The sequence below is a fragment of the Macaca mulatta genome, chromosome 11, assembly GCF_049350105.2.
Source record: "Macaca mulatta isolate MMU2019108-1 chromosome 11, T2T-MMU8v2.0, whole genome shotgun sequence".
Taxonomy (NCBI): Eukaryota; Metazoa; Chordata; class Mammalia; order Primates; family Cercopithecidae; genus Macaca; species Macaca mulatta.
The window spans coordinates 57,032,070-57,055,569 of record NC_133416.1 but is presented as its reverse complement, the minus strand read 5'-3'; the positions used below and the strand labels follow the sequence as shown (position 1 = coordinate 57,055,569).

At 48.7% G+C, this 23,500-nt stretch overlaps 1 protein-coding gene, 2 long non-coding RNA genes and 1 pseudogene across 24 annotated transcripts in view; 1 reads left to right on the top strand and 3 right to left on the bottom strand.

Moving 5' to 3' along the window:
• Positions 1-13,232, top strand: part of FAIM2 (Fas apoptotic inhibitory molecule 2) — a 34,435-nt gene extending 21,203 nt beyond the window's left edge. For 18 of the 22 annotated variants that reach the window (XM_077954159.1, XM_077954149.1, XM_077954155.1 and 15 more), the window contains one exon: positions 9,516-13,232. In XM_077954159.1, coding sequence (XP_077810285.1) covers positions 9,516-9,529 — 14 coding nt within the window. In that variant the 3' untranslated portion in view covers positions 9,530-13,232. Of the gene's footprint in view, positions 1-4,218; positions 5,085-9,464 lie in introns of those variants that run through there. The other 4 variants (XR_013401057.1, XR_013401058.1, XR_013401059.1 and 1 more) reach the window with 2 other exon arrangements.
• LOC144332863 (uncharacterized) lies at positions 1,267-4,070 on the bottom strand. The gene is made up of 2 exons (XR_013401060.1): positions 1,983-4,070; positions 1,267-1,669 (listed from the first exon to the last, which is right to left on the bottom strand). It is a non-coding gene; the product is annotated as an uncharacterized LOC144332863 (long non-coding RNA).
• LOC144332864 (uncharacterized) lies at positions 11,248-20,503 on the bottom strand. The gene is made up of 2 exons (XR_013401061.1): positions 20,319-20,503; positions 11,248-13,752 (listed from the first exon to the last, which is right to left on the bottom strand). It is a non-coding gene; the product is annotated as an uncharacterized LOC144332864 (long non-coding RNA).
• On the bottom strand, positions 16,612-16,948 carry LOC100425555 (large ribosomal subunit protein eL33 pseudogene; annotated as a pseudogene).
• Positions 20,504-23,500: the final 2,997 nt, after the last annotated feature.

Below are 23,500 nucleotides of genomic sequence, written 5' to 3'. Positions count from 1 at the left end.
GCCGCCCAGTGGAGGGGGCAGCACCTGAGGGGATGGGAGGCAAGGTTTCTCAGGGCTCTGGTCCAGCTTTGAGGAACAGGCCCCTCCTAGGCCTCACCCATGTCAGCCTTAGTACATTCTCAGGGAGCCTTGGGTTTTTGGCCTCACCCCTACCCCAGACCCCTCACTGGATGCCAGAACCCAAATATGCCAGTAGAAGTGGGTGAGCCAGCTGAACAGCCCTGACCTCAGAGTGGCCGAATCCTCCCATTCCCCCTAGTGCCCTCTCTTTGGGTGCTTTTCTGTAGAAACTCATGGAAAGTCACACAGGGAGCATGAGGGTCAGGCCGGGCTGGCGTGATGGGGCAGGGAATGAGGTGGGGGCACATGCCTACAGCTGGCTTCTAGCCGCAGCTGAGACTCCAGGGCCCACGGGACTTGAGACAGGTTGCCGCATCTCAGAGTTGGTCCTTCCTTGGGGAAGCTAAGGTCTCTGAGCCCCCTAAATCGAGAGCCCAAGTCCCAGAGTCCTCGGGAAGGAATGAGGCATAGGACATTAGAAATTAGGTGATGGGCCCAGTGGGAATAGACCTCTTCACTCCCTGCCCAGCCTGGCCGATTTGAGGACCTTGGGAACCACTGACAGTTGCTAAGAAACATCACAGTTGTCGTGCTTTAAGGAAGATTAGTGAGAAGCTGAGTGGACAGACCAGAGGCTGGGAGACCATTTAGGAGGTCACTGCAGTGTCCCAGAGCTGGGGTGGGTGGGGGCAGGGAGACTGTGCATGGTCAGTACTGAATGCTGCAAGCCTAATGGCATTTGGATGAACAGAGCTGGGATAGGAAGATGCTCAGTAGGGGTGCTGGACCTCCAGTTCTGATGTTGACCACTATGGAGAGACATAGAGCTATCTGTCCTCAGTCTCTGGAAGGAAAGCAGGGCTGAGACCTCAGAGCTGACAGGGAACTGCCTGAGGCATCTGCTGCTGAAGCTGAGCATGCGCTGAAGCCAAGACAGCACTTCCAGAGAGAGAGACACACACTCACATTCACGCATATACACACATGCACATACACATTCTCACATAAACTCACATATACACACGCACATACCCACATGCACACATACATACACACTCATATACACACATCTACCCACATGCACATACACACAGTCACATGGATACTTATACACACATACACATATACGCACATGCACATACACACATACACATGCATATATACATACATGCACATACACATGCACACACACATGCACTCACAGGCAAACAGACATACACATGCACATATACACACGCACATGTGCTCACAGGCACACAGACACGCATGCATGCACATACATTCACATGCACACATAGACACACATACACATGCGCATATACACATTCACATATATGCACACATACACGCACACTCGCATATACACATAGTCACATGCACACATATGCACACATGCACATACATGCACAGACACACATGCACACATGCACATACATACACACATGCACACATATACACATACACATATACACATGCACTCATGCACACACATATGCACATACACACACATTCACACACATGTGCACAGACACATGCACGTACACACATACACTCACATGCACACATATACACACATACACTCATGCACACATACACACATGCACATACACTCATACACACACTTGCACACATATACACGCGCATATATGCACATGCACACATGTACATACACACGCGTACATACATGCACACATGCGCGCACATACATATACACATATGCACATACACACATGTGCACACATGCACACATATACACACATACATATACACATACACACACATGCACTCATGCACACAGACATACACATATACACGCACACACATGCACACAAATACACGCACCTATACACACATGCACATACACTCACCTATACACACACATGCACACACATACACTCACATGCACACATACATACATGCACATATACACACACATGCACATACACATATACACACATACACTCACCTGCACACATATACACATGCACACTCATGCACACATATACACACAAACACACGCACACATACAAACATGCACACACATTCGTATGTACACATATGCACACATACGCACATATATACGCATGCACATACACTCGTACACACTCACATGCACACATACACAAACATACACATATACACACATGCACACATATGCACTCACATGCACACATGCACACATACACATGCACACATACACATGCGCACATATGCACTCACATGCACACACACATATGCACACATGCACATATGCACATATATACACATGAACATACATACACTCATATACACACTCATATGCACACATATACATATACACATGCACACACGTGCTCACATGCACACACATGCGCATATACACATGCACATATATACACTCATACACATGCACACATGCACATATACACATGCACACACATTCACTCACATGCACGTAGACATACACATATACACATACACACATGCACATATACACACATGCACATGCATACACTCACATGCACACATATACACACACATATACCCACATACACTTATATATATACACTCACACACATGCACACACATACACACACACACGTGCACACTCACACTCACACACACATATATACACATATGCACACATATACATACATACACACATACACAAGTATATACACAGGCACACACATACCCACACGCATTTGCACACATACACACACCATGACCAGTCTGGGCCAGACCCACAGTGTCGAAGGGATTTAAGAAAAATACGCCCGTCTACCCCAACCCCTCACCCTGCTTTTCTAGTGGGACGGCAATATATGCTCTACCTTCCTCACAATTAGGAAAACACTTCGAAAAGTTAAAATGGCCACACAAATCCAAGGCTGAGGCATGACTTTTAGAATTATCTTCGTTCCATTCAGAGCCTAGAGGCCCTTTTCCCTCAATGCATTACGTGAAGCTGAAGGAGCCAGTGAGAACCTTCTCTGTTAGGTCACCCACCCTCTGCCGCTGAAACAGTCCCAATGCCTACCCTGAGGCCTCCTCGCACCCCCTCCCCACGCCTCACCCAGACAACCTGGAAGTGGCGTGGGTTCCTCCTGAGGTGGGCGGACTGATCAGTGATTGCTCCTTCAGGGGAGAATGTGCAGGCCCCTCCTGAGGCCTGCCTGTCTCACTCCTGAGGCACTCATACCCCAGCCCACACTCTGCTCAAACCTGACAGGAGGAGGTGGAGAAGCCCTGGGGTGGCGGACTGAGGGAGGGGAGGCAGAGGCAGCTCCACACCTGCCTGGGGGCAGAAAGGAACTTCTGCTTCCGTATCCAGGACCTGGTTCTTCAGAGCAGAGCCAGGAAGAGGCACTGGCAGGGCCAGTAGGTGTGTGGAGTGGGGAGGGGGCTCTGCAGCTGGCCAGTGCCCCCCCACCAAGTCACATTCAAGGCTCCTCCTACCATTCTGTGACCTTGGGCAAAACGACTTGACCGCTCTGCCTCACCGGCCTCGTCTTTAAAATAGGGCTCACCCACCTGTCTCAGCAGGCTGTTGTAATGGATGAATAGGGTAACAAATGAAGGGAAAACAGCCTCCTCACACTTGGAACATGGCAATTCTCAATCGATGACAGCTTTTACTCTTATGGTAAATGATAACCTTATCATTTAGGTCACCAGATTTAGCCTGGCTTCAAAATCTGGTGATCTAAATGACAAGGTTATCATTCACTATAAGTCTCAAAGCCCTTCTCTGCCACATTCTAGCTGTGTGGACTCACCAAGTTACGTAATGTCTTTGTACCTCAGTTTCTTTAGCTGTAAAATGGGGACAAGAACAGTAACTCCCTCATAGGTGGCTGTGATTTGGATGCATTCATATATGTAAAGCACTTAGTGCCTGGTGTGTGGTCAGTGATCAGTAACTCTTACCTGTTAGTAAGTTACCTAAGGTCTGAGCCAAGATTTGAACCCAGGTTTGTGGGACTCCCCAGCCTATGATCTTAAGCACTGTATTATACTGGACTCATGCCCTTTCTCGTATGACCACATATGGTTCTTTCATGCAAAATATTTTATTCCACTTACTGCGACAGGCTATTGAAGCCTACCTTGTCTCCTGGTTCCTTTCTTTCTCTTTTTTTTTTTTTTTTTGAGACAGAGTCTCACTCTGTTGCCCAGGCTGGAGTGCAGTGGCATGATCTTGGCTCACTGCAACCTCCACCTCCCCGAGTTCAAGCGATTCTCCTCCCTCAGCCTCCCAAGTAGCTGGGATTACAGGTGCCCACCACCACGCCCAGCTAATTTTTGTATTTTTAGTAGAGATGGGGTTTCCTCATGTTGGCCAGGCTAGTCTCGAACTCCTGCCCTCAGGCGATCTGCCCACCTTGGTCTCCCAGAGTGCTGGGATTACTGGCGTGAACCACTGCACCTGGCCTACTTTTTAAAAAGTTGATAGATAATCGTGTGTCATTAATGCACTTTCATACACTACCCACCTTTCACCCTGGGCCAGGCTTTCTGATTCGAATGCCTGCCAGACCCTGTTCTTTTGGTGGCCCTCCTGGGGGTGCAAATGTTGTCTATGCCATCTAAATTTTTGACACCCAGGTCAATGGAGAGAAATATCTTCTATTGGTATCAGGCAAGAAATGGGCCCCAGATCTTCACTCAATGGTCTCTCTTCCCTCCCTCACCCCCTCACACTCCCCTGCAGCCCAGCCGGTGCACCTGGACATATGGCTGGTAGTCTCTTCTCCAAAGACTCCCCAAAGCCCAAGCTCACCCTCTAGCTGTCCCTGGGCTGTGTGACATGGGCAAGTCACTTACACTGTCTCTGCCTCAGTGTCCTCAGCAAATGATGGAGCTGATAGTGAGACACCTGCTGCAGAGGCTTATGGTGAGAATTGAGTGAAAGAGTTCATGAACTCTTCTTTTGTGCTATTTTAACCCTTCTATTTTAAACTTCTAATTATATAATATGTGAATACATTTATTCACATATTTCACTTTTGGAAAATCTTAAATATAGAAAAAAGCAAATGTCATTTTGATCGTGTCCCTCACTTCTTTCCCCAGCAGGAACCATGAATTATCTCTCCTTCCAGACCTTTCTTTGTGCATTTCATAGATATTTGCTATGTTGGCTCCTCTGACATGTATAGTTTTATGGGATCATACGATATGGATTTTTCGCAACTTGCTTTTTTCTCACAGTAGCGTCTGTCACAGATGTTTCCACCTCAGCACTGCTGCCCAGAGTTTATTTAACCACCCCCGTGTTGGTAGAGTTTGGGTTGTTTCAGCATCTCACTGTTAGAACCAATGCTGCAAACAACAGCCTGGGGGTTGCCTCCACGCGCCGTCACACTGGCATTTCTGCAGGACAGACACAGTCCACGTGTCACTGTTTAAGCTGATTCAACACATTGCAACCCCAGCTTTTTGTATTCAGTGCCTGCCTGCGGGTGGCTCTGAGCTGGCCTTTCCATGGCATGCACTGCCCAGAGCCCCTCAGTGTCACCTCTGGGGCCACATTCAGGGAGGACAACAGACATAAGCCTGGGCCCCAGATACGGCAGGGTCAGGCCAAATGTGAGGCTGGGGGCCCCGGCGAGGTTTAGCGCTGGCCAGTAAGGTGAGGTGGGGAAGTTTGCCCCCTGCACATGCTCCCTCCCTCCCTGCAAGCCCACTCCTCCCCCATCTCCTCCAGTGTAGGAGACGACACTTGAGAAGCAGCCATCAGCAAATCACTCAGCTCTCAGACTCCTTTCCTCATGTGTAAGACCATGAGGACATCCACCTCCCAGGGCAAATGGGGAGAGGGAGATGAGAGATCAAGTGTTGGTCTAGGGAAAGACTCTTCAGATGTAACTTAATAGCATCCTTGTCCCTGGGGGCCTCCTGCCCCATCCCAAGTGCTCCTCCTGCAGAGTCTCCTGTTCAGCTGGCCACTAACTCAAGTACCTGCCCTCCTTTTAGGGGTTTGCAGTCAACTCGGTTGCTAGCTCTCAGCCAAGATCCCAGCTACCCACTAAGATGTTAACTATAACCAAGATAACTGCTCTCAACCAAGACATTAGTTAACAATGCTTTCCATCTCCAAGGAGATAGCAGCAGATGACTTCCCCTGTAAATGAATGCACTGCCATGCAGAATCTCTCTGATCATGTCTTTTGCCCTCGTTAGACTGTCAGTTCTATGAGGGCAAGTTCTCTGGAACATAGCAGGTGCTCAGCAAATATTGTTGGGAATAAATGAATGAAAAGACTTTGGTTGACTCCCAGGCATGAGGTGGCAGTGATGGGTCATACTGGGCAGTGGGGTTGAAATTTGAAGCAGGCCATCCCAGAGAACACCACATAGATAAGCATCTGTGTGCATGGACCAAGGGCTGGGGCTGAAATCATTTCATTCCTCCTCTCTCCAAGAGAAAAGCCAGCTGGCTGCTCTAGGGGGTCTCCTGCATGGGTGCTTCTCAGAAGGGCCACCCCCAGAGCTGGACAGATCCAAGCCTTCCAAGTTAAGAGACTCAATTTCATTAGCTCACCTAGGAGTGACCAGGCTCTGAGAAATCAACCAAGCAAGCTACTGATGGATTAGGCAGGTCAGCAGTTTATGAACTGATGCTGGCAGCTGTGACCGCCAAGTGGCCAAAGCCTTTGCACTGGGCCTTCTGCCTGCTCATTCTCTCTGCAGAAGGAAAATGTGCTTGGGAATCCAAATCAAACACAGAAGGAGCAGAGCGGAATGGAGAGAAATCATACTCAAAAATACAAATAGTGGATGCCACATACACTGTCATAAATCTACCCTCAAAACCACACCGTGGTGTGGGCATTGCAACTATCCCATTTTGTAGACGAGGACACTGAGGTCAAGTGGATGACTTGGCTACTGAGCAATGGAGCCGGGTCTCAAACCCAGGCATTTCAACTCCTGTTCCTGTCTGGAGTGCCCTTTCCTCAGTGCCTCTGAGCTCAGGAGCCTGACACATCCTGCACAGGGCTCCTCTCAGCTCTGGCCATGGCTCCCCATTTTCGCTCTGTTAAGGCCACTGAGCTCCCCAAGGAACAGTGCTGCCTCCCTGATGAGACGCAAGAGACACCTGAGTCTCATCAGCAGTGTGTGCACGTCCTCAAGAGGGCACCTCTCCTTCTGCAGATAATAACAACAAAACCACATTAATATAATAGCAAGCATTCATTAAGTGCTTACCATGTGTCAGGCACCGTGCCAGGCCCCTTGCATGCATTATCTCATTCTCACAACAACCTCAGGAGGCAGGCACGCTCATCTCCTTTTTACACATAGGGACTCACAGGCCCAAAGAGATTAAATGCTCTGCCCAGCCAGGTCCTACAGCTAATGAGTGGTAGAGCAGAGCCTGCAGTCCAAGTGGATCTGACTTTCAAGCCTGTGCTCATAATTGCCCCCACCTCCCCAACTTTGAGGGTGGCCCTGCCTCAATGTCCTGTGTGCTGGAATTGCTCCCTGTTGGAGCCCTGGCCTCTTGGGCATGGGGGCGCATTGCACCGGAGCTGGGATTCAACTAAGATTCTACAGGGCTGCATCTATAGCAACTCTAAAGTCTGGGTCTTAGGAGTCAAGGAGTCCATGGCGGGTGAAGGAAAGGGAACTGGGCATGACCCCTGCCTACCGAGCAGAATGCAAGCTGCAAGGGCAGGCCCCAACCCCTTCCTCCTCTATCTACTTCTCCCATAGTTCCTGCCTGGCCGAGTTCTCCGCTCTTCACACAACACCAGTCAGGCCTCCCAGGCTTCCCTAGGCCTTCCTAGCTAGCAAACTCCTACTTAAGCCTCAGGTGAAATGCCACCTCTCCTGGGTCACCTTCCTCTGGCCCAATCAGTAGCTCCTTCCTTCACAGTCCTAATTGTGCATTTCGTGGATTTTCTTGTAATGACCTGTAAGTGTCCCCCATGACGCTGTGAGCTTCCCCAAGGCAGGCATGGCTTTGTGTTTCTTGTCTCTTCCACTCTCAGCAAGTCCCTGTCATGCAGCTGTCGCCCCATACATATTTATTGTATAATGAATGAGTTTCAGAGGACCCAGGGAACATGCCTTTCATACACAAGTGACCGAAGAGCCCAGTTAACAAGAATGTGAATCAATGTAAAATAATTCCAATCCCGGGCCGGGCATGGTGGCTCACGCCTGTAATCCCAGCACTTTGGGAGGCCGAGGCAGGCAGATTACCTGAGGTCAGGAGTTCGGGACCAGCCTGGCCAACATGGAGAAACCCTGTCTCTACTAAAAATACAAAATTAGCTGGGTGTGGTGGTGCATGCCGGCAATCCTAGCTCCTCGGGAGGCTGAGGCAGGAGAATCGCTTGAACCCAGGAGGCGGAGGTTGCAGCAAGCCAAGATCTCACCATTGCACTCCAGCCTGGGCAACAAGAGTGAAACTCTGTCTCAAAAAACAAAACAAAACAAAACAAAAAAAAAAACAAAAAAAAAACCCAATTCCAATCCTACGTGGATCAGTGCTTCATCACCTTTGAGATTCTGGTGGACATTTTGGCCTCTTTCTCCAGAAAAGCGCACCACGCCTGCCAAATTTCATATTCTACTTCTCAAGGGTTCTGCTCCCTAGGCTTGGAGCCCAGAGGAAAGATAGGTGGGGAGGGGTAGGAGCCACTGTATACAGTGGGCAGACCTGGCAGGGGCAGCGGGGTGGCACAGTGCTGTCTCAAAGGGAATCTGGTCCTAGTCCATTAGGCCAAGCAGGTCCCCAGGGAAGAGCCTGCTTCCTGGGAGGAAAGGCATTAACCCCAGGTGCTGTTAGTAGCAGAGCAGAATGGTTACACCTGGGGCTCTGGAGCTGGACTGCTCGGGTTCAAATCTTGGCTTTGCCACTTTCCAGCTGTGTAACCTTTGGCTAATATTTAAGGTCTCTGGGCCTCACTTCCTGTAGGAAGAATCTGATTCTTACTGGATGGGGATGTCGGTATAGCACTGATGGGCTGATGTCAGTACAGCACAAGTGCTTGGGCCCTGCTTGTACCTGAAGCATTCGCCTTCCTCTGAGAGCAGGGTCCTGAGGGAATGGCCAAGAAGTCTAGGCCTCAGCTTGAAGGTCCCCTCCCCCAGGAAGCCTTCCCTAACTCCCTGCCACACTCACATAGGTGAGGCTCCTTGTTATCAGCCCCACCGCTGCCTGGAACCTTGTTATACTCATCATCCTAACAATTCCTCTAGACTCGAAGCTCTGTGAGGACAGGGACCCCGGCTGTCTTGTTCTCTGCTGTATCCCTGTGCCTGGCACATAGCAGAGGCTCAGTAAATAGCTGCTGAACAGAATTAGGGATAGAAGGTGTCTCAGGAGGGCCACTGGGCAGCCAGGCAGCAGGTGAGGGTAATAAAATTGGGGGTGGGGCTGAGGGGGGCACCAGGGCTGCCATAGTCAGTGTCACACTGCCTGGGCCTCTGACCCCTCTCTCTCTCCTCACTTCTCCCAGTTCCTGGCACTTGACACCCAGTTGCTGATGGGTAACCGACGCCACTCGCTGAGCCCTGAGGAGTATATTTTTGGAGCCCTCAACATTTACCTAGACATCATCTATATCTTCACCTTCTTCCTGCAGCTTTTTGGCACTAACCGGGAATGAGGAGCCCTCCCCACCCCACCGTCCTCCAGAGAATGCACCCCTCTTGGTTCCCTGTCCCTCCCCTGCGCTCCTACAAGACCAGATATAAAACTAGCTGCCAACCCAGGCTGTGGCCAGGCCACTGTCTACCCCAGCCCAGCCCAGCCCTCTGCCGCTTGTACATACGCCATGGGGACCCTGAGGAACCGAGGCCATGTCAATCCCTGTGCCGCCCTGTTTCCCCCATTACATCTTCCAAACTGGGACAGTCAAGGCTGAAGGCTCCTCTGGGTTTGAGGGCCTAAGGGACAGCGGGGAGAAGCCTAGCAGGATTTCAAATGCGGGAGTGAGACCCAGGAAGCCCAGCGGAGCCCTGACCCCCCACCACAATTCCTCCTAGGGCTGCACAACCATGTGGCCTTGGGTCCTGCGTCCAGTCTGTGTCCTCCTGTCTTTCTCGTGCAGGACAGGCATTGACACTTTGTAAGAAAGGGGGTGGGGGACGTAGCTGGGCAGGTGGAGTGAGTGGGCAGGATGGCTGTCCCAGGCTGCCCATCTTCTCTTGGCTCTGGGACCAGCAGCTTGTTCTAGGGATTTGAAGCCTGTGCTGTCTGCTGCTCGCTGTGAACGGCCCTCCCAGGTCATGACAGAGCACTGTTGGGGCAGGAGGTGAGAGCAGGGGGCCCTGTTCCTCAGTGAGGGCCTGTCCTGGGGCTCCCAGGGAAGTGGGAGCCGGGGAGCCAATCCACCCAGACCCGCGTCCACCTGGGAGGCATTTGGGGTTGCAGAACCGAGATCCACATCCTCTCACTCGCTTCTCTCCACCCACCAGGCTACTGCCACAGGCCTGAGGCTGAGTGAGGTGTGCTTGGGCCCTCCGGCTGGATGTTCTGGGGGAGGAGGCAATCACTCTAGCTGCCAGGCCAGCCCCATCTGGAAGGAGTCCCTGCTCTGTCCCAGCCCTAACCCGAGGCTGTGTGGGAGTCCCTTCTGCACCTCTTATTTCCTAAACCCTTCCTGTCAGCTGCTGTTTGCTGGCTTGTCCCCAGCCAGGCCTCCTGAGGCCTTCGTAGTTGGCAGAGTCCACATCTCTTCTAGCTTCACTGGCCGCTCACTCAGCCCAGAGTCCCTACGTGCCCCCCCGCCACCCCCCCACTTATCTCTGCATCTCTCCAATTTGGAAGCCATCCAGCTGATGCTAACAGCCAGGGCCAGTCCCTCCAGCTGGTCCCATGTAATGAGGCCAGGGCTGCTTATCAGCTTCCAGGCGGCTGGGATCTCAGGCAGGGTGTGCGTCAGCCTTCCAACCCCCAGGGGGGCGCCTGTGGGGAGGGAACCAGGAGGCCACACTGGGGGAGCGTGCAGCCAGCATGTGCAGTGGCCAGCTCGAGGCCAGTGGAAAGTTACTGTGTGGAGACAGGAAAGCTCTGAGTGGATAGCAGAACCCTCCCTTGGCTTCGCCCTCCTCCTCTTCTCTCTCCCCTGTGCTGGGAGCTCCGTCTGCCCTGGGAAGGGTGACGAGGTGTGCTGTTCCTTCCCAACCCCATCCCTCCCCACCCTTCCTACTCCCAGCTTTCAAGAAATATTGCAGAAGCATTTGAAGTTTTGTTCCTTCTTGGATATTTGAAGAGAAAAGGAGCCAAGAACTGGCGGGTGGTGTGTGTGCAGCAAAGGCATTGGGGGCACGGGTGAGATGCCCACTGTGTGCTGGTCTAAATTAATCCATCGCAGTGATCCTCCAGAGACAGCACTCCGCTCATGTCCGTCACAGAGGGAAAAGCCGAGGTGCTCAGAAAGGCTCAGTAATGAGTCCCAGGTCATATGGCTAGCGAGTGGTGGGCCTGGGGTTCAGACCCACAGCTGCCTCACGCAAACAGGGTATCACTCTTGCCCATGGGCCTGGATGGGGGCTGGAATGAGAACACAGAGAGGTGGGTGGTCAGGCCCTGATGTCCTGGGGATTTCTTGTCCTCAGTGCCACCCGGCCTCCCGTCTCTCCTGAAACCCCTCGCCAGGTTTTGTGCTCTGAGGTTTCTATCCTCCGGACATGAACTGGGAGGCAAGATTTCTGGTTTCTGGTTCTAACCTCACCGCCAGCGGGCTCCTGGTGTTAGGGGAGGGTTTCTTGCTGTCTGGGATTCAGTTTTTCTATCTGCCACGTGGAAGTTCATAGCCAGGATAGGGTGGGAGAGGCACCAGAACACTTCTCTCCACTGACTTCCTCACCTGGTTCCCACCCTCCTCCACCTCCTCTCCTCCAAGCCACTCAGTTTCCTCTCCTCATCTCTGGCCTCAGTTCCAGAGGGGTTAGTCCCAGCACCCCACTCTCCTGCCACTGTCAGACAGCCTTGGTCATGCTTCCTAGAATCTACTTGTCCAAGTTCTCCTCTCCCTGGGATAAGTTATTGCAGAAAAACTGGGGATTTAAAAGCTTATTCAGGGCTGAGTGCCAAAAGCTTGGGGGAGGAGGGACAGGTCCTCAGCTATAAACAACATCACACATGCATCACAGCCATTTGAGAAATGGCTTCTTTGCAGAGCTGGGGAGGCCAGGCAGAAGATGCTGCAGCCTCCTACTCTGGGTCCTGAGCGGGGCGTCCCGGGTACCACAGTGTCGGCAGCAGGGTCAGGGCCAAAGACTATGTGTTCCATCTCCAATACAGGCAGTGAGGATCCCTGAAACACCAGGAGAGGCGTCAGAAGGAGGAAGGGTGGGGGAACAGGAATGCAGGATTAAGGAAACCGCAGCTGAGCAGGTGTTGCAAGCTGTAAAGGAGGAAGGGAGCCTGAAGGCCACTCACATTTTTGGACTGGGTGGGGCTGGGCCCAGGAAAGGGTGGGCTGGATTTTGTAAAGCTGGAGGCAGCCAGGAATCTGATCGTCTGGAATACGAGGTGAGGGGTCTCCCCTTGAAGTCCTCTCCTGGAAGCTGCAGATGGGGGCCAGGGTGCGAGTCTGGGACTCATTCCTGGGCACACGCATGGCTCCTTCTGTTATCACCTGGGGAAGCTCCGGAATCTTAGTTCTTCCATTCCCTACTCCTCCTTCCGAGGGAGTCAGGATGGGACAGACACCCATTTTCCAACAGGCTCCGTGCCTCCCTCCCTGGCCCGCCTGAGGCCAAGTCCCAGGTGTCCTGGCTGCTCTCCTGGGCGGGTTGGAATTTTGCACAAGCACTTTGCTGCCCTCCGGTGGCTGCTTGAGGAAACACAGAGCCTGGTTTGGGAGAGTCACCGAGGGCCCATGTGGCTGGAGGTTGGGGGCAGGATCTGGCCCCCAGCTCTCCTCAGACCTACCCAGACCTATCTGCTCATCAGCCGCCACTGTTCACTTTTGCCGAACGATGGTTGCATCTCTTGGACACAGTGTACCCCCTCCCGAGCCCTCCCTGAGCCGTTCTCCTGAGTCCCTGATGGCAGACAGCTCCAGGGACACAGCCCGGCTGCCATACCCCAGACACTCCTGTTGTCCACTGGCCTCAGCTCCTGCAAGTTCCCCAGTGTCCGTGCCTGTTCCCTTCCCTGGCCTCACCTTCCTGGGGTCTGTGACTGACTGGAGATAAAAATAAAAGCAATTCTGACACCTGAATCGTTTCCTTCATCTGCTGTATGCTAGTTGCCTTAGAGGGTCGTGGAGTCTGTGTGGGTCTAACCTGGACCTGTGTGAGAGCCTTCTCACCAGAGCTGCTGAGTTTGAAGTAAATCTCCACGTTTATTTTCATGGGAACAGAGTTAAATTGGTTCTTCTGCTCAATAAACCCTTTACGGAGGATCTCAGGATCCCAGAGTTGGAAGCAATCCCAGAGACTCCTCCGGACCGGGGGCTCACCCCTTTCTGTGGAAGCCTGTCCATTTGTGGGCCTTTCTGGTAGAAGGGTCTTTCTTATTCTGAGCCAAAATCTGCTTCCTAAAGGGTACACAGAAGGAAGGAATGCCTGCATTGCACCTGGACAGATTCTCCAAAGTGGCAGCTTTAAAACCTCAGAACCTTGGCTGGGCACAGTGGCTTACGCCTGTAATCCCAGCACTTTAGGAGGCTGAGGTGGGTGGATCACCTGAGGTCAGGAGTTCGAGACCAGCCTGGCCAACATGGTGAAACCCCGTCTCTACTAAAAACACAAAAATTAGCCGGGCGTGGTGGCGCACACCTGTAATCCCAGCTACTCAGGAGGCTGAGGCAGGAGAATCGCTTGAACCCGGGAGGCGGAGGTTGCAGTGAGCGGAGATCGCACCACTTCACTCCAGCCTGGGTGACAGAGTGAGACTCCGTCTCAAAGAAACAAAACAAAACAAAAACCCTATAGAACCAGAGCTCCTTGAAGGCAGAGTTATGGCTCACAGTCTTAGTAAACAACAGCGAGTGGAGGAATGCATGGGTGAATGTGTCTCCTTCAACCCTCTTATTTTACCTGAGAGGAAACTAAAGAGCAGAGGGTGCAGCGACTTGTCCAAGTTTACACACAAATTAGTGACTGGGAGTGAGGTCAGGAGGCACATGGGCTAATGATCACCCCACAAGCTCCTGTGGGGAACGTGGGGCCGGGGTGCTGTGTGGGAGGGGAGGGAACGCCATCACACTGGAGCCATGGGGGACGTTATCCTTGTCTCTGACAAGGTTAGGGCACAGATTCAGTTGGAGCAGGGAAAGTGGCTGGGGCAAGAGTTAGGGGACTCTGAGGAGAGAAAAGTGACTTTTATTAAGCACTCACTGTATACAAAGCACTTCCGCAGACGGTGAGAGAGAGGGGAGGGAGAAGATACCAACGGTGGTGCAAGAGAGAAACCAGGCACTGCGGCTCAAGACCGTGCAGTCGTGGGTCCTGAGAAGATGCAGCCCCGAGGGGGAAGCAGTGCTGAGCCGTGGCACCAGGGAAAGGGAAAATCCCTGGATCAGGCCTCAAAGTGTGCAAAACATTGAGGGGCAGGGGCCGGTGTGATGGAAGAGCTGGGTGGTCTAGGTTGGGGTACACGCTGGGCCCCCTTGACACCCCCTGCCTCCAGATCCCTTCTGCCTCACCACCCATTCCTACCTGGACTGCCTGTTAGCTTTCCTAGGACTGCCGTACAAATTGCAACAAACTATGTGGCTCAAAACAACAGTGATTCATTCCACCACAGTTGTGGAGGCTGGAAGCCTGAAATCAAGGTGTCAGCAGGGTGGGTTCCTGCTGGAGGCTCTGAGGGAGGGCCTGTGGCAAGCTCTCTCCAAGTCTCTGGCAGCTGCAGGCGATCTGCAGTGTTGCTTGGCAGTGGCACCTCCAGTCTTTGCCTCCATCTTCACATGGCCTTCTCCTCTGTGTCTCTGTGTCTTGAAATTCCCTCTCCTTCCTCCTAGAAGGATACCTGTCTCTGGATTTAAGGCTCACCATTAATCTAGGATGATCTCTTCTTAAGATCTTTATTTGGGAAAAGATCCTATTTCCAAAAAGGTCACATTCACAGGTTCAGAACTTGGGCATATCTCTCTTGAGGGGGCCACTATTCAACCCTTTACACCATTCATTCTCTTCTGGCTGCTACTGCCCCATGGTGGCCTCTGTATGTATCCCCCACTCATGGGACAGTCTTCACATATAATACCCAGCCTCCAGTGAGACTGGAGAAGTTCCAGAGCTGAGCAACCTCATCCAGCTCACTTACACCATCTGTCTTTACTCGAGTCTGGCTACTCCCAGCAAACCTGTTTGCCCTTACAGATTTTGTGTGTGTGTGTGTGTGTGTGTGTGTATGTGTGTGTGTGTGTGCACGCGCATGCATAGATGGCTAAGATGCTTTCTTCCCAGCTTCTCATCCTCCACTCCTCTCCACACTCTCTGCTTGCTTTATCTGGGAAAACCCTGCCAAAAGGAGCCAGCCTTGCCTGTCCTGCATCACTGCTGTACCCCTCTGTTGGCTTCTTTTTCTCCTGAGCCACCATGTAAGAAGTCCAATTTCCCGAGGCCGCCATGCCAGAGAGGCCATGTGTAGTGCTCCAGCCAAGAGACCCAGCTGAGCCAGCCTCCCAGCCACGCCCGCCAGGCTGGCAGCTATAGGCAGGAAGAACCATCTTGGAAGTGAATTCTCCAACTTCAGCTGTTCCAGCTCCTGTGCACCGAGTCTTCCTGGTTGAGGTCCAAGACCTCATGGAGCATTGAAAATCCATCTCCTCCATGCCCTGTCCGAATTCCTAATCCACAGAATCCATGAGAATAATAAAATAGTTGTGGTTTTATGCCACTAAGCTTGAAGTCATTTGCTGTGCAGCAACAGACACCTGGGACAGGATTTGGTACCTGGAAGCGAGGCACTGCCATAGCAGAACCTAACGTGTGTGGGAGGCTCCTGACAGCCTCAGTGAGACTGCGCGGGAAAGCTGGCAGGGCCTTGAGGAGACTGCGGGCGAAGGCTCAAGGGAAAGTTCAGGGAAACACTATTGGAATCTGGAGGAACAGAGACTCTGATGTAGTGGTGGACAGTGGACTGAAACTTTCATCTGTACTAATGTGAAAAATAAAAAAGGTCTAATTAACTGATGACTCTGGCTAGGATTTTCAGGCAGAGTGTTGGAAGTTATGTTTGACTTTTTTGAGCCTTGCATCCTAAGATACAGATAGTGAGAGAAAAGCTAAAGAAAGAATTATTCCATTTTTTAGGCAGAATTTGGAGGAGATATAAAAAGCCCAGGATAATCTTTCCAGCCAAGCAAGAATTGTCAAAGTAATAAAAAAGCCTCGGGGCAAAGATCAACTCCAGAGCACTGTCAGGAACACACCGTCTCTGGGTAAACATGAAGCCAAAGCTGTGACTGTAAAAGCAGAGTCATTAAGCATCAGAAAGACCTAAGCGGGTGCCTCAGAATCCTTCAGACAGGCAGAAGTAGTCCTAAGGATCCTACAGGCATTTGTTGCAGACCTACTCTGTTAACAGTAGGACTTCTAAGGATATTTTCCCCCCACAAATCCACTTTTATTTATTGACTTTTCATCAGTTTAAACCCTTGAGGGGTACAGCATCACTCAGATTCTGTGTCCAGTGGGCTTGGGAGGAAGATTGCTTTGGAATTGGGCATGAACCTTGCCACTGTTTCTGTAGGCCGGAGTTACCTTTCCCCAGATTATTCTGGTTTTGTTTGGTTTGCCACCAGGAGTCACTGTGGTGTCCTTTGCTTTGTATACAGAAGCACATCTCTTGCCCAAATAGAATTCTGTTTCATCTCAGGCATAAACCACCTTCAATTTTAAGAAGAACTGCTGTGTGCTCCCTTTGGTTCCAGAGACTCTGCTTATAGCCAGCAAAAATGGCCTTGGACCACAGCCTTCCAGACATATTTCCTTTTAGAAGTCCTATTCCCAGCAGGCCTCCACAGGATCCAAGATGGCAGGAAGAGAAAGATCTTCTAAGGATCTTAAGGATATTATTCCTCCACAGCCTCACGGGGTACCCAAGATAGAGAAGGCCTTATCTTAAAGAGACTTATCAGTGTGATTTTTGTCTAAAGGAATAATCCTCCAGTAAGATTCATAGAGACCGGGCGCAGTGGCTCACGCCTGTAATCCCAGCACTTTCAGAAGCTGAGACAGGAGGATCACCTGAGGTCAGGAGTTTGAGACCAGCCTGGCCAACATGGCGAGACCCTGTCTCTACTAAAAAATACAAAAATTATGCAGGCTTGGTGGCACATGCCCATAATCCCAGCTACTCAGGAGGCTGAGGCAGGAGAATCGCTTGAACCCAGGAGGCAGAGGTTGCAGTGAGCTGAGATCATGCCATTGCACTCCAGCCTGGGTGACAGAGCAAGACCCTATCTCAAAAAACAAAAAACTTAGCAGCCACTAAAAATGATGACATTGGTAAATATTTACATACAGAATCACAGGACTGAGTAATATTAAATTAGCAAATTATGAAGCATTAATGTTGAGTATAATCCTATTTTTTATTTTTAAAAATATATTTGATGGCTCTTCCTTATAGTAAAATGCCAACTAGTAAATGAAGAAGCAATGATAGAAAAATCACCATTTTGCAATACAGTAATGATTCAGTCAAGAATCATCAGTGAATGTTAAAACTTTTAGGTGCAAGTTTGATAGGAAACGGAATATTGATATAGTTTAAACTTACCTCCACACAGAATTTTTTCTTTGTGTGAATGTTTTTTGTTATTATTTTTGTTTTTTTGAGACTCAGTCTCGCTCTGTTGCCCAGGCTGGAGTGCCCTGGCACGACCTCGGCTCACTGCAACCTCCACCTCCCGGGTTCAAGCAATTCTCCCATCTCAACCTCCCGAATAGCTGGGACGACAGGCATCCGCCACCAAGCCCAGTTAATTTTTGTGTTTTTAGTAGAGATGAGATTTCACGATGATGGTTAGGCTGGTATCATACTCCTGACCTCAGGTGATCCACTTGCCTCGGCCTCCCAAAGTGCTGGGATTACAGGTGTGAGCCACCATGCCCGGCCTTTCTTTGTGTTTAAACAGCTTTATTGAGATATAATCCAAACTTACCATTTAAAATGTGCAATTCAATGTTTTCTTAGTATATTCAAAGGGCTGTGCAGCTATCAGCACAATCTAATTTTAGAATGTTTTTGTCTCTCTCTCCCATTAGTATTAGTCCCTATTCCCTTCCTTCCCCTATACCCTGGCAACCACAAATCTACTTTCTGTTTCTAGAAATGTACCTATTTTGAACACTTCACATAAATGGAATCATACAATAAAGTCTTCCGTAACTGGCTTCTTTCACTTAGCATAATGTTTTCCAGTGTTCTCTAAGTTGTAGCATTTATTAGTAGTTCATTCCGTTTTCTTTTTGGAGATAAGGTTTCACTCTGTCGCCCAGGTTGGAGTGCAGTGGCGCAGTCTCAGCTCACTGCAACCTCCACCTCCTGGGCTCAAGCAATCCTCCTGCCTCAGCCTCCTGAGCACCTGGGACTACAAGTGCACACCACCGTGCCCAGCTAATTTTTGTTTTTGTTTTTGTTTTGAGACAGGGTCTGGCTCTGTCACTCAGGCTGGAGTGCAGTGGCACAATCTTCACTCACTGCAACCTCCACCTCCTGAGCTCAAGCCATTCTTCCGCTTCAGCCTCTTGGGTAGCTGGGACTACAGGCATGCACCACCATGCCCAGCTAATTTTTGTGTTTTTTGTAGAGACAGGGTTTTGCCATGTTGTTCGGGCTGGTCTTGAACTCCGGGACTCAAGCGATCTGCCCGCCTCAGCCTCTCAGAGTGCTGGGATTATAGGCATCTGCCACTGCACCCAGCCTAATTTTTGTATTTTGTATTTTTATTTTTTTGTAGAGTCGGGGTTTCACCATGTTACCCAGGCTGTTCTCGAACTCCTGGACTCAAGCAATCCACCCACCTCCGTCTCTCAAAGTGCTGGGATTACAGGTGTGAGCCACTGTGCCTGGCCACTTTATTCCTTTTTATTGCCAAATAATATTCTATTGTATGGATATACGACATTTTATGTATCCATTCATCAATCGATGGACATTTGTTTTCACTTGTCTATATGAGTAATACTGCTATAAACATTCCTGATTTTTGTGGGGATGTGTTTTCAGTTCTTTCGGGTGTATACTAGGAGAAGCATTGCTGTGTCATAGGTACCTATGTTTAACTTTTTGAGGAACTGCCAAGTTGTTTTTCGAAGGTGCTGCACCATTTTATATCCCATCAGCAATGGATGAGAGTTCCAATTTCCCCACATCCTTGCCAATTTGTTGATGTCTGTCTTTTAAATTGTAGCCCTATTTGTGGATGTGAATTGGTACCTCATTATGGTTTGGGTTTGCATTCCCTAATGAGTAGTGATGCTTAGTATCTTTTCATGTGCACAGATTGCTTTTTGTTCACAGATTACTTTTAAATTACAAAGGAGAGGTCTGGCACAGTGGCTCACACCTGTAATCCCAGCACTTTGGAAGACTGAAATCCAGGAATTCAAGACCAGCCTAGGCAACATGGCGAAACCCTGTCTCTATTAAAAATACAAAAATTAGCTGAGTAGCACGTGCCTGTAGTCCCAGCTACTTGGGAGGCTGAGATGGGAGGATTATTGGAGCCTGGAAGGCAGAAGTTGCAGTGAGCCGAGATTGTGCCACTTCACTCCAGCCTGGGTAGAACGAGACCCTGTCTAAAAAAAAAGTTACAAAGGAAAAAATGGTAACACTACAGTAGAGAAAACTGTTAGGTTCCAACTTAATCATAAATCACAAATAATGACACAAATTGACACTATGTGTTTTCTCATATGATGTGCTGAGAAGGACAAAAATATACTTTATAACACTTCTGCCAAAAAAATGCAAAGCCAGCTGGCAGGATGTCTCACATCTGTAATCCTAGCACTTTGGGAGGCCAAAGCAGGAGGATTGCTTGAGCCCAGGCAGTGAAGGCTGCAGTGAGCCAAGTCTATGCCACTGCACTCCAGCCTGGGCGACAGAGTGAGACTAAAAAGGAAAAAAAAAAAAAGAAAGAAAGAAAGAAAAGAAAAGCAGCAGCAAAGCCTAAGTCTTATCATGAAGAAATATTAGACAAAACCAAATTGAGGGTGGGTGCAGTGGCTCACACCTGTAATACCAGCATTTTGGGAGGCTGAGGCGGGTGGATCACTTGAGGTCAGGAGCTCGAGGTCAGGAGCTCGAGACCAGCCTGGTCAACATGGTGAAACCCCATCTCTACTAAAAATACAAAAATTAGCTGGGCATGGTGGCGCGCGCCTGCAGTCCCAGCTCCTTGGGAGGTTGAAACATGAGAATTGCTTGAACCCGGGAGGCGGAGGTTGCAGTGAGCTGAGATCACACCACTGGGCAACAAAGCAAGACTCTGTCTCAAAAAAAAAAACAACCAATAACAAGAAAAAAAACCAAACTGAAGGATATTCGGCAAACTAAATGGCCTGTATTCCTCAAAAATGTTCTGAAATGTAGGTTTCTGATGGCACCTCCAAAGGAGGCTATCCTCACAGTTGTAATATTTGAGTGAGTAATATTAAAACTACTTAATTAGTTTAATGTTGACTAAATATATATATGCACACATATTTTATGTTTATTTATGAATAGAGAAAACCTCTAGATGGATATATATTAAAGTGTTAGTCAGGCAAAGCTATCCTGAGCAAAAAACAAAACTGGAGGAATCACATTATCTGACTTCAAATTATACTACAGAGCCACTATAGTAACCAAAACAGCATGGTACTGGCATAAAAACAGATACATAGACCAATGGAACAGAAAAGAAAACCCAGAAATAAATCCATACATCTACAGTGAACTCATTTTCAACAAAGTTGCCTAGAACATACATTAGGGAATGGACATTCTCTTCAATAAATGGTGCTGGGAAACTGGATATCTATATGCAGAACAATGAAATGGCCTCCATCTCTCACCATATACAAAAATCAAATCAAAATTGATTGAAGTCTTAAATCTAAGACTCAAACTATGAAACTACTAAAAGAAAACATTGGGGAAATCCCCTGGCACATTGGGCTGGGCAAAGATTTCTTGAGTAATACCCCACAAGCACAGGCAACCAAAGCAAAAATGGGAAAAATGGGATCACATCAAGTTAAAAAGCTTCTGCACAGCAAATGAAACAATGACCAAAGTGAAGAGACAACCCACAGAATGGGAGAAAAAAATAGTTGCAGACTATCCATCTGACAAGGGATTAATAACCAGAATATATAAGGAGCTCAAATAACTCAATAGGAAAAAAATCTAGTAATCCAATTAAAAATGGACAAAAGATCTGAATAGACATTTCTCAAAAGAAAACATACAATGGCAAACAGGTATATGAAAAGGCGCTCAACATCATTGATCACCAGAGACACACAAATCAAAAACTACAATGAGATATCATCTCATCCTAGTTAAAATGGCTTTCATCCGAAAGATAGGCAATAACACATGCTGGCGAGGATGTAGAGAAAAGGGAACCCTCATACTCTGTGGATGGGAATGTAAATTACTACAACCACTATGGAGAACAGTCTGGAGGGTCCTCAAAAAACTAAAAATAGAGGTACCATATGATTCACCAATTCCACTACTAGGTATATACCCAAAAGAAAGGATATCATTATATCAAAGAGGTATCTGCACTCCCATGTTTATTGCAGCACTTTTCATAATAGCCAAGATTTGGGGCCGGGTGCAGTGGCTCACGCCTGTAATCCCAGCACTTTGGGAGGCCAAAGCAGGCTAATCACCTGAGGTCGGGAGTTCCAGACCAGCCTGACCAACATGGTGAAACCCCATCTCTACTAAAATACAAAAAATTAGCCAGGCATGGTGATGCGTGCCTGTAGTCCCAGCTACTCGAGAGGTTGAACCAGGAGAATCGCTTGAACTCAGGAGGTGGAGGCAATGAGCCAAGATCGGACCACTGCACTCCCACCTGGCGACAAAGCAAAGCAAGACTCTGTCTAAAAAAAAAAAAAAGATTTGGAAGCCAAGTAAATGTCCATCAACAGATGAGTGGATAAAGAAAATGTGGTACATATACACAGTGGAGTACCATTCAGCCGTAAAAAAGAATGAGATCCTGTCATTTGCAGCAACATGGATGGAACTGGAGGTTATTATGTTAAGGGAAATAAGCCAAGCACAGAAAGACAAACTTTGCATGTTCTCACTTATTTCTGGGAGCTGAAAATTAAAACAATTGAACTCATAGAGATATAGAGTAGAAGGATGATTATGAGAGGCTGGGAAGGGTAGTGGGGAATGTGGAAATGGGGATGGTACTCATTAGTACAAAAATATAGTTAGAATGACCAAGGTCTAGTATTTGATAGCACCACAGGGTGACTGTAGTCGACAACAATTTATTGTACACTTACAAATAATTAAAACAATAATTTATTGTACATTTAAAAATAACTAAAATTGGATTGTTTGAAATACAAAGGATGAATGCTTAAATTGATGGATACTCCATTTACTCTGATGTGATCATTATAGCCTGTATCAAAATATCTCATGTACCCCATAAATACATTCACCTACTATGTACCTACAAATTTTTTGAAATTTTAAGGTTAATTATTATCTCCAGAGGTTGGGTAAGAATAGGTCTTTTCTTGTAGCTTATCTAGGTTTACTAATTTTTCTATACTGAAAGAATTCTATAACTTGGGTATTAAAATATACTGTAAAGAGAAACTCAAAAAATAAACAGATATAAAGGAAAGGAGGGAAGGAAGAAAGAAGGAGGGAAGGATGATGGCAGGAATACAGGTAATTAGTGATACTCACCATGTATCAACTACTTGAGACATCAGATGTCCTTTCCTGAGAATTATTTTTCTTCCCTTAGTAAAACTGTGCATTACTGAGAACCTGTTCCTTCTTTATGTGTAAAGAGCCTCCACCCATTAAGGTAGCATTCCTTTAGTTGCCCGGCATCGTGCCAGATGCTGGGGATACAAAGGCTAGATGTGGTCACTCTTTTCCATGAGTTCACAGTAAATCAAACATTGCAGTATTGTGTGACAAATGCAGTAACAGACATTCATGTAGATAGAGGAAGGAAAATATTCACTCTCTTTGAAGGAGAGTAGCTGGTGAAGTCTTCACAAAAGAGGACACACATAAGCTGGGTCTTGAGGAAAGTGGAAGTTGTGCATGGAGGGTAGATTCCAGGCACAGGGAACAGTACATGTGAGGACACGGAGTTCCCACCCAGCACACTCAGGGCACTGTGAGTGGTTCAGTATGGCTGGAACAGAGATGTTGGGATGGGGTGGGGAGTGCAGGGGAAGATGAAGGAATAGACAGGAAGTCGGTCTCAGAGGAGTTTTTGAGTCCTCTGAGGCCTCACTGCTCAAAGAGAGTGCATTACCTGTG